This window comes from Haplochromis burtoni, unplaced genomic scaffold (assembly GCF_018398535.1).
Source record: "Haplochromis burtoni strain Fernald_Lab_line unplaced genomic scaffold, NCSU_Asbu1 Contig_56, whole genome shotgun sequence".
Taxonomy (NCBI): Eukaryota; Metazoa; Chordata; class Actinopteri; order Cichliformes; family Cichlidae; genus Haplochromis; species Haplochromis burtoni.
In genome coordinates, this window is record NW_024582417.1 from 378,227 (window position 1) to 389,563 (window position 11,337).

General features: G+C 38.6%; 2 protein-coding genes across 5 annotated transcripts in view; both read left to right on the forward strand.

Annotated features, from left to right (window-relative positions):
* scn4bb (sodium channel, voltage-gated, type IV, beta b) overlaps positions 1 to 6,789 on the forward strand; it is a 19,165-nt gene extending 12,376 nt beyond the window's left edge. Inside the window, exons 5-7 of one of the 2 annotated variants that reach the window (XR_006054403.1) lie at positions 1,215 to 1,344; positions 1,502 to 6,411; positions 6,545 to 6,789. Coding sequence is in view for 1 of the 2 variants with exons in the window: in XM_014333502.2 (XP_014188988.2) it covers positions 1,215 to 1,344; positions 1,502 to 1,598 (227 nt within the window). In the remaining variant the exon portion in view is untranslated. Of the gene's footprint in view, positions 1 to 1,214; positions 1,345 to 1,501 lie in introns of both variants that reach the window. The other variant, XM_014333502.2, reaches the window with a different exon arrangement.
* A 2,333-nt stretch (positions 6,790 to 9,122) lies between these two features.
* Positions 9,123 to 11,337, forward strand: part of LOC102301208 (Down syndrome cell adhesion molecule-like protein 1 homolog) — a 53,083-nt gene continuing 50,868 nt past the window's right edge. For 2 of the 3 annotated variants that reach the window (XM_014333503.2, XM_005922051.2), the window contains exon 1: positions 9,123 to 9,952. In XM_014333503.2, the coding sequence (XP_014188989.2) occupies positions 9,730 to 9,952 (223 nt within the window). In that variant the 5' untranslated portion in view covers positions 9,123 to 9,729. The remainder of the gene's footprint in view (positions 9,953 to 11,337) is intronic. The other variant, XM_042220819.1, reaches the window with a different exon arrangement.

An 11,337-nucleotide genomic window follows, 5' to 3' on the forward strand; every position in this document is an offset into this window, starting at 1 on the left:
TGCTTAGGCTGCTGCCCCCGCGACCCGGCCCCGGATAAAGCGGATGAAGACAGATGGATGGATGGAATAACTTTATTTATAAAGCGCTTTCAAACAAAGTGCTGTGCAGCTATTTGACTGTACGATAGTCAAATAGCTACAGTACATGGTAACTCTATTGGAGCCCATGCCTCAAGGGGACAGGACTGTTTTGGCAGCAAAAGGCAAATGACACCATGTTAGACAGATAATGGTAAAGTTATGGTTGATTGGTGTATAAGGCAGTCACAGAAAGGGTGGTCTTCCAGATGCTCAACTGGACTGGTAAAAATAAGAGAGAACATGCATGTGTCGAAGGCAAAATTACGGAGCTCCGCAACAGACATAGGAGAAAATGGGACATGGGAGCTGAAGTTTTGTGAGATCTCGCAAATGTTTTGGCCGCATTCTTTGGAGGCCACCAGCTTCAAGCCGACCGGGAGGTCAAGGCACAATGTGCCGGGAGTGCGGTGTTCTCCCCGGCTGTAGTGGGCCTCGTCCTCCTGCTAGCTTCGAGATGGTGGGTAACAGACGTCTCTGAAAACGTTGGAGCACTTTTGCAAATATGTGATGTCATGATAAACTGAGCAGATATTAGACATTTACACAGCTACATTCACGCCTCAAAATATCTTAAAAGTTTATTTTGTGATCCACAAAGAGTAAAATTAAAACTAAACTTGTTGGAAACGAATTGGCTGGGCCGCGCCATGAATTCTGGGATAGGTTGGGTTACGAAGGATACACTGACTCGGCCTTCAAATGCAACCTGCGAAGTATGCAGTCTATTTTGCAAGATCCCACAAAAGTTTTGCTACATCCCAAGTTAGTTTTGCGAGATCTCGCATAAGTTCATCTTAATTTTTTTTCCTCCCATGTCCCTTGCGGGGCTCCGTACAAGATAAATCAGGTCGCACATAAATGAAAAACATATATTTGTGCAGTTAAGAAAAAGAAATCTGGTGACATTTCATATATTTTTTATATATATTTAAAATATTTTTAAATGTATGTAATTTCATATTTACATTTCACAGCTTTTTTGTTATTCTAAGACTGATAAATGTAGAAGGAGCAACGGTCACAAGATCAGCTAAAACAGGAGGTTACCCTGAGACAGACAACGCCTGAACAACTTGTCATCATGTTTAGCTACCTTCATCAGTTTTTACCTGGTCATTTGTTAATGCCTGCAGTGAGGGAGGTGGACAACACGCTGACCATCATCATAGCTTCGGCTGTGGGTGGGGCAATTGCACTGCTGATGGGCTTCATGCTGCTCAAGAACTTCACTCTCTTTGTTCTCACCAAGCTTGAGGAGAAGAAGTAAGTTTTCTTATAAGCAATGATCTTTCACTAGATTACACAGTTGGTGCTTGGCATCAAGTTAGATCAGCCAGTATATGTACATGCTGAGGATTTTTAGCTTTGAACTGTTGTGTGTCTACAGCTTTAACACTGTCTCTTTTACCTCCAACTGCAGTAAGGAGTGCCTTGTAACTTCATCAGGGATTGACAACACAGAAAATGGCCTCTCAGGATCCAAAGCAGATTCAAAACCAACACCAAAAAAGAAATGAGACAGTGCATGTAAAAACAAGTGTATATAAATATGATAGTGCTCATATTTATATACCTTCTCTGGATATTTGTATATGCTCATGTGTTTGCGCACATGCAAATTCATTATGTTCAAGTTAAAAGCTTAACTCTGGTTGTGGCCTTCAGAGAGGGAAATTATATCAAATGTGTAAAGAGAAGTAACTGTCCAGATGATGTACAGAAAATATTATTTAAAATGTGCACATCATTTTTGCATAACTGCATAATTTACATAAACAGTAGCAGATTAGAGATTAGATGAAACTTTATTAATCCCTAGGGTGGGTTCCTCCGGGAAATTCAGTTTCCAGTCGCACAGCACCGACAGAAGTTGCATGTTACAGAGTTGGAATACCAAATAAAGGGGTAACAACTAACACTTGACTTATTTAGGATATCCAGACAGTAACTGAGCCTGATGAAATGTAACAAACAGGTAATATATTGAGGCTTGGTGGAACACATCAGAAATCTCAAATGATCATTATCCCCATGATGTCTTTCTGGGTGGGTCAATTAAGACGTCACTGCTCCAGCAGCAGCAATGAAGGTTTGAGCTTAAATGGACTCAACAACACAATACAACATGAAGAAAGAAGATACTTTACAAAAGACTATGTATTTCAGGAACTTGAAATTAGTTTAAGTGATTAATTTCCTATTATTTTACGGGCCCTGTAAAACAAGACGTTTGAGTAACTTCTTAAATGAATATTTGGGAATTCAATTCACAACTACAGTCTTAATCTGATACATTGTTACCAACCTGTGAAAAAATAGTAATATATCTGTCGGCATAATTTGTTGTTGTTTTGTGTTTATACTTTGACCATTACATATTATTTTATATACACAATTGATACCAAATTTAAATGTTGCTTTGTGTTATACGGCAGTATAGCATATAGCTATGTGAAAAAGAAAGTACGCCCTCTTTCAGTTCTATGATTGTACATCAGGACATAACAACAACAACAACAACAATAATAATAGTAACAAATGTACTTAGTGTGTACACTAAGTACATGATTCATTAGCTTGTACAATCATATTTAACAGCAATAAATTGAAGAGGTCAGCGTCTCTCATGTTGTTTTTAGAGGAATTCTTTAGTCCACTGAGATGTGCAGGCATTCAGGCACTGTATGTCTGCACACCTCTATACTCCTAAGTACTACCTCAGCATTTTTGTTTCTTTTTCAGCCATTCTGTACATTGCATTACCCAATTTAGACCACGGCTTTAGCTGTCAGACAAATGGCTTCACATTTAACATCAAACTGACTCTAGAATATTTTTGTAATAAGAGGAGTTTGCGGTTAACTCCGTAACTGTGAGGTATCCAGGTCCTGTGGCTGAAATCAGCCAAATCACCACACCGCTACCACCACGTTTTACAGTTGGTGTGAGGTGTTTTTTGCTGATGTGCTGTGTTTGTGTGGTATTGTGCATTATAGCCAAATGTATCCACTTTGGCCTTGTTTGTCCAGAGGACATTGATCCAGAACTTCAGTGGTTTGTCAGATGCTATGTTATTTTTAGAGAGAAGGGACTGACATGTTGAGCCTTTTTTAAATTGTCGTGTCATTAACTTTAACATTTACATGCTAACTGAGACTGTAGAGCCAAAGATATAGCTCTTAAATTTTTTTCAGTTTCTCTGTGCACTGCATGGTCTGACCTTGGGGTGAATTTTCTGGGATGTCCACCCCTGGAAAGACTGGCAACTGTCCTGAATTGTTTCCACATGAGAATGAGCTTACTCACAGGAAAGTTCAAATTGTTTGGAATTTATCTTATGGCCCTTCCCAGCTTGATGGCCAGCAACAGTTGTTTCTCTAAGATCAGTACTAATGTATTTCTTCTTTGGGGTTTTTGGGTTAACAAACACCTGAATGCTCCTAACTGCAATATTACTTTCTAAAGATCTACTTATTTTTTTTCATCACCTGAATTTACGTAATAAAATTCCGGTTAAGAACCAGATGGTTTGTTAACATGTCGTGTCATGGAAAACCTTAGAACTGAAAGAGGGTGTACTTTCTTTTTTCGCATGACTGTACGTACTGTTGGCAAGTGCTTCTTGAAAGGATACTACTGGGTTCCTCTCTATAATATTTTAAGACTTACCTTATCATGTAAAGGCCCCTGAGATACCTGGAGCTATATTAATAAAACAAAAATGAACTAAACTGAATAAAGGGAAAGCAACTGCAGGCTCTTATTTAGCCACTCAGAAAAAACCTTCAGTATATTGTTTTATAAAGAAAAATGAAAAAACAATTGATGTGCACATTTTATGACATCGTAAAATGAGGATGTAATGTAATGTACACAAGCAATACTGTGTGGGTCCATTGCTGAAGCGATTATTAACTGCTACCACAACCAGAGTTGAAAAAAATTATGTGACTGTTTTTCATCTGAAGTCAAAGAAACTTTCTTTGTTTAGGTGCTTGAAACAGGGAAAAAATGCAATATAATACAACTGGTCTGAACCATCCTTTAACTAACACCAAATTCACTTACAACAGTAGATATATCTGTATAACCTTTTACACAACATTCAGATTGTCTGGTTTATTCAAACAACTAACACAAAGACTGTATCGACAGAATGCGGCAGGATTCAGCCCAGTTCTTCATCCTCTTTGCTTGATATAAAACACAGGTGCCTGTTAGTGCTTCTATGCTTGTCTGTCACTTAGGACGGCTACATGTTGTAAAGCAGTTTTTAAAAAATCAAAAACAAAAAGTAACACAACAAGCTTCTTAAAATAAAGGATAGACAATCCCCTGAAACATCCTCCCCCTCCTAGAAAAATGAATGACCCCCAAATGCTGCTTTTAAGACAAATAATCAATGCATTTAAGCATGTGCAATATGGGCAAAGCCTTTAAAAGATATTCCTTTGGAAATACATGTTCTGCTATACCAACACCGGTAGCATCAGCTCTGAGTTAGCTGTAAATCCCATTTTGTACCATGCTAACTTCATTGTGCTAACAGTGTCTGAGGTTAAGCACTACATATTCCCTCTGCTTAGTATGCGCCTGTTGAAATGGCTTTTCTAAGCACTGACAAACAATCATTTAGTTAGCGGTTTACTCTTTGCAATAAATAATTCTTACCCAGCGCACTGCTGAGAGAAAAACTGACTGGGTATCCATGCACGTGCACTCAGTAAACCACCCATAATAATGTGGGAATATAATTGGTTGGTCTGGATTTCGCAGGTTGAGTAGAGGGGCTGTATGGCAGGGATAATCTGTTCAAGCAGGAATAAATGATGCTCACTGACTGTGCCAGACAGGTAAAGGGTGACCAGATCCCAACAAACTAAATGTGGGACAAGCTCAGTGTATGTGTGGCACAAAGTGTGACATGTTAGCAATGCTGGGAGGCATTCAAATATTTAAATCCAACTTTCCAACTCTCTTGCTCAGTAAATGCAAGAAAAATAAAAGGAAGCTGAAGTTTGGGGCTAAAAATGCTATGCAGTACTATTTAAAGTGGGACATCTGTTCACCTGAGACAGGGATGAACCAGGAGAAGATCAGTAGATTGGGTAATCAGCACCAGACCCAATGAAATAGTCATATAATATTTCCAGGGAGTGGCGTGTATGTGTGTCTGCCATCACCGTGGCGCTCCACATTTATAGGTAATCTTAGAGTAATCTATTCTCAATCCTAAATAACGTGACGGTTTGAAGGCTTTCTGAAACTCACCCTTATGTTAATAATTATGTGCCTCTGGTCTTTTAACAAAGGCTCAAAGCAATATAGCTATTACAATGCTATTCTAAAGATATAGATGTATGTTTCTGTGTATGTATTATCCATATGAGTGTTGGTTTTCCATTGTTCAGCTAAGTTAACCAAACAGATGGTTAAAGGCTGTTGTTGAACACTGATAATGATGGTTTTTTGATGGCAATTGATGGCAACAGATGAGTGTTACAGAAAAAAATATGCTTATTTGCTTGTCCTCCTGTGGGTAAAATGATAAAATTGGTATCACTCTTTCACAAAGCTACTACCACCAAGTCAGTTAGCTGAACTTACCTGGCTTTTTCCAAATGTGACAGTTTATTAGCACCTCAAAAGCTTTATCAATTCTGATGAACACATGTGAGTGTTTGTATCAAAGCACTCATCTAACTCTCAGCAAGAGAACAAGCAAACCGATTTCTCATTCTCAATACCTTTGAAAAACATACTGCAAGTAAGCAAAGCGCTGGAAATATTATTGGCAATATTCATTTGATGTTCCAACTATGGTAACTATGTTTTGATTGCAAGAGTAAATCCACCTTAGAGTCAGATCTTAACTCCTAGGCTGTTGTTGTGACTTTGGAAACACGAAGGCAAAGTTGTGCAAGATCGTAAGTTAAAAAATATTTAATCGCAATAAATATATTTAATTGTAAAGGGGTGGATTTTCTCTGAGTGTAAAAGATCCACTTCTGTCAGGTGTTGTTGGTTTTAAGGTTGTTGTTTTTTTTCTTTTTCTTTTGTTTTATTATTGTGTCAATGAATTAATTAACTGAGGAAAATAAGCTTTAAGTGGATGTGCCCAAACAAGCTTTGGGTGAATGTAAGATGACAAGCGACTCTATGCAAATCACAACAGAACTGAATGTGAATTTGTTGTACTGTACCTTGGCTTAACTGTGACAGCTCTGTATGCAATACAATATCGTGGATCAGGGAGTTTTAATGATGACCCTCATATGGATAAGAAGCTGAAAGCTATACAATCCAATGGCACACGTTGTTGCTCTACATGTAAGTCGTGTTAGACTTAGAGCTTATTTTGAGAGAAGTGCATGTTATGTTATATGGCAAAAGCCCAAAGAGTACACTTTAATGTAATGCATCTTTTTTAAAATTGCGTTTTTCTATTTCTTTTCCTTATAAGGATGTAGGGTGAATGGGGAACATCCAAAGGGGAGCACGGAGCTGACTGGAGCCCCTGTACTCGATCGGACCTCAGAAAACCTAAAGACTCAGAAAGTCATACTCAACCGCTGCTCTCAGTAGAAAAATACAGCTGTGATACTCTTGCTCGCCCTCAAATGATGTCCCCATTTCAACCTCTAATTCATGCATACCAACTCTTGATCTCTTTACTACAGAAAAATAAAGTTTTGGATATAAATCTGTCTCGTGCTGTTGGAAGTGATGCATCACTAAAGTAGATCTTTGACCTCACTGCCTCCTATTGGGCAGAGGGAAGAAGAACAATGAAAACTCACCATTTCTTACCCTAAAAAAAAAATCAAAGATTTGAAGATGCAGCAGTGGCGTATAAACACATGAACAGGGATGTGGATAAGAAATTCTCAGTGCATTGTGGGAAGTCCGCCAACAGCCCAAACCTATAGCAGCATAACTAAGGGATTGTCCAGGATCATCTGATGAAGTAGTAACTATACATTTCATCAAAGAGGACAGCTTTAAACCTAATCTTAAAAGGAGGGCGAGTCTGCCTGTTTCACAGGAGGGCTCTGCCTCTCATTCTACTATTAGAAATTCTAGGAACCACAGGTAAGCCAGCAGCCTGTGACCAAAGTGCTCCACTGGGATAATATGACAGCAAAAGACATGATTGGGCCTGATTATTCAAGACTTAGACGGATTTTAAATTCAGTTCTGGATTTAACAGAGAGCCAATGAAGAGAAGCCAAAATGGGAGAAATATGCTCCCATTTTCTAGTACCTGTCAGTACTCTCAATGCAGTGATCTGGATCAAGTGAAGGTTTATCAGGGGTCTTTTAGAAAAACCAAGGTAAAGCTATTCAGAGTAAGCATTTAGTTAAACACTGTGTTTCTGACATTTAAAGTGCCACCTATAATAACTTTAATAAGTGGAAGCAACAATATGTTTATATCCTTAAATTATCTTTTAATTTCTGCTTTAAGGGAACCTTTTTACATTCTGTGATTTTGATAGCTTTCTGGTCACAAAATGTGCTCATAGCCTGTGGAACACCATTAAATCTACATAATGGTTGCATAAAACTGGATTAAGTTTTAAAAATTGTATCACATTGAATTATGGGAAGTGTAGTATCTGGAGGTTTGTGGTTTAAAGGGTACAAACATTTTTTTAATTTTCTCTCCAGACATTTTAAAGTTAAAAGTCAGATGGCAGAAATTTTAAATAATAAGATGAACATACATGACCTGATCCCTCAGAGCACTCAGGCTTCAGATGGTTCTATTTTTTGGTAACAGCAGAATAACATTTTAATAGCTTTGTTGTATTCTCTGTATTCTATATTACTAATCCACACCTATTTATTGTGCACAACTATAGTGGATTTTAAATCAAACGATCAGTGGTTTTGCCAAAACAATATGTACTGATTGTTTAGGAATAACAGCCATCCCTATACACACAGTTTGTACAAAGTCTCCTGCTTTCAGAGGCTCAAAAGTAACTTAGCTTACTTAGTAAGTTAGCTGAGGCTTGGTCCTTCTGTCAAATTATATAATTAAAAGTATGAACTTGATTCCAAGGAACTTTTAATACCAGATCCAAAGATGTGCATATGTAAGTGAAGGAGGCCGAGAAGTTGCCAAAATAGTAAATCACTGTGAGGAGATTTGCTCAAATGAGCCGTTTACATGTCTGATGTTAGTTCCACCAGCAGATGTCAGTAGTGACCTGCATGTGGAATTAAATGTTCAAACCTCGGGTCAGATCAGAGCACAGCAGCCTCTGCAGACTCAGGGAGGGGTGGAGAGGATACCGGCTGACAGACTTCTCTCGTTAAAACAGGTTCGACATAGACTGTTTTAATGACCCCTTTAGTGTCAAACACGCATAGATGCACTTGTGCCACTTCTATCATAGGCTGTTTCCTGTTTTGGATGCTACTGCAACTTTTTTGAATGTGGAAACTGTTATTAACATTTAGGAGATGATTTATTATTATTATTATTATTATTATTATTATTATTATTATTATTATATATAAAAACAACATTTGGTCGGATAGTTTCACTACAAGCACTTTTAATCAACTGTTTGCCGCAACAACAAAAGAGCAATAAAAAAAACTCTTAATTCCAAAGACCTCCAAGTTGTAACTCGAAATTAAAGTATCGTCACATCACATCATCTGATTCACTTCATAGTGAAGGGCAAGTCTTAATGTTTACCTTAAAAACCCAGAATCAAAAACGAAAAAAAAACCTTGATAATAGATTTTTTTTATTATTATTATTTATTTATTTTTTGTAATATGCAAAGTAAATTTGTCACTCAGTCACATTTTACACCGACTTTTGCTGAATTCGATTAATTTTCTATTGGGTTTTTTCACAAGTGTAGATCGTCGGTCTTTCTGTTGGCTTCTTGAATGCACACTGATGTGTAGCTCCAAGCAGAGGATCACTTTTCAGATTCACCGCCAGAATCCACAGTGACTTTAAATATTCCATGAACTGGGAGTGTCCTGCAACTTGCCTCTCTCCATTCATTTCTGTGAACAGTGGAACTTCACATCGCGACACGGAGCGGAGCGAAAGGGGCGAAGCAGCGATGTAGGAACTTAATCACAATCCGTGAGGGCTTCGCTCAAACCTTTTATCCTTCGTTTCATTTACCTGCGGCGCAGTCTAAAGTGTCATGCCCCACACCTTGCTACTACCTCCTCCTTTCTTTCAGTCTGCAGTGCATTTCTGTGCGCAAATGTCTACGCATATGCACGGCTCTGAAAGACAAAGAAAAAGAAATCAGTTGTGGCTTACTGACATCTGCAGCGTCTCGGCCCTGTGATTAAAGCCTAAACTGAAAGGAAAGCATAGTGATAGATTTCTACTCTCTAGGCGGCTTTTGTAGCTCCACATTGCGCAAAGAAAAGGCGATCACCAGGGGCGCACAGGTGGGTGCGCTCTCCAAAGGTGCCAACAGATCTGTGTGCGCAGCTCCACCGCTCAAACAGTGTGACAATTTGGACACAACTGGTCCATAAAACACACTGTTCGCCTAAAACTAACCATCGGCTTAGCTGCAATCCATCGTTCCGCTGTGTTTGATCAGTATAGGGAGGATGGATTTGTATGCACTGTAGTCTTGGGAGGAGAGGAGGGACATGGGCGGGGCTGAGGCGCCTCTCGTTTCCCCTCCATGCTTAGCGGGGCAGCAGGGCTGGAGAGACCTCCGGGGAGCACAGTCGCCAGTCCAGCACGGAGACCCGCCTGGCCAAAAAAACGCGCCTCACACTTGCCAGGATTGCCAAATATTCCTGAAATATATACCTGCTATTTATGGCATGTGGCTTGTAACTTTACTCCTGCTGTACTCTCTCCAAGAAGGTAAGAGAAAAAAAGAAATGCTTGGGATATTTCACACCATTCATACTGAATGCTGGAGTTCTTCCTTCTTTCTATTTATATTTTTAAGTTGGATGAAATGTACTGAAGAGGATTACGATGCATGTGATGGTTTGGATGATTTGTGGCTTTTGCTTTTTGGTGCATCATCGAGTATTTTGTAATGAGTAATTTGTTGAAAAAACAAAAGATCATTTAAATAAAAAAAAATGCATAAAGCCTCCGCGTTGAGTAAGTAGAAAATGTGTGAAAGTAAAGGTGTGAAGTGCTTTTTTTTCACCTGGATGTGTAGTGGTTTTATGCAGCGGACCCTGATCTCGCAGATGGTGCTGATAGCACGGATTGTTTTCGCATTACCAACTCCAGTTATGAATATGTAAAATGGCTGAATAGGGAGAATGAGGTGCAAATATAGAGGGAGGGTTGAGATAGAAATGAAAACATGGAGCGGCCTGCAATTACATAAATTGATTGGCAATTTTCGAACACATTCCCCACAAAATGTTGCCCTCTTGTAAAGTTTTTTTTTTTTTGAAAGGGGTTGGATGCGCGTGATTTTTGAAATCTTGACGCTTTCATTGTGTAGCATTTGCTAATTGCAGCTGTTTTGATGGGCTGTATTTGACTGCGGGCGCTCGCTTCCACAGAGATGCTCTCTCTTTTTTTTTCTTTTTTTTTTCAGGACGAGATTTTAAAGGGTATTAATTGATTTTCCTGTGTGATGACAAATTGTTCCCATTTTAAAATGGATGACAAATAAAAGGCCCATTCTCCTAGAATGGCCTTATTAGTTTAATAGGTCTCCACCCACATAAAGGCCATAATTAAGTGTATTCAGATTATGTTCCCCCTTATTTAATTTATTTGGTCCTTTTGAAAATTCCCCCTTTTTAATTCTGTCTGAAAATGTAAAAAGAAAAAAAAAACCGGAGTTGCATTTGTTTAAATAGATTCTGGGGGTTTTTCCCTTTCTTCTTCAGTATATGCAGCAAATCCCTGACCCTATTGCAAAGTTGATCTTCTGCTATTGCAGTGCATTATAATAATCCCGAACAAATCTGAGTCCAAAATACCAAAATTCAACACCATCTCTAGATGAGAGCATTTTATAGGCCTTTGTGTAGCCTATCTATTTAGAGACTTGTTTAAACATTGTTTTTCCTTATTAGCAGTGGCCCTGAGAAGCTGTAAATTTATTTAGCAGAAAGTCCGGGATACGGTGGATTGACAGGAAGAAGGAATATGGCCGTTCTCGGTGCAAACGATCTCAAGTAGGCCATTAGGTCCATTTGCCATTTTTAAGTTGTGATATTTTCTGTCTTTCTATTTTTTTTAGATTAACTAATTAATTTATTGAGGTTTTTTTT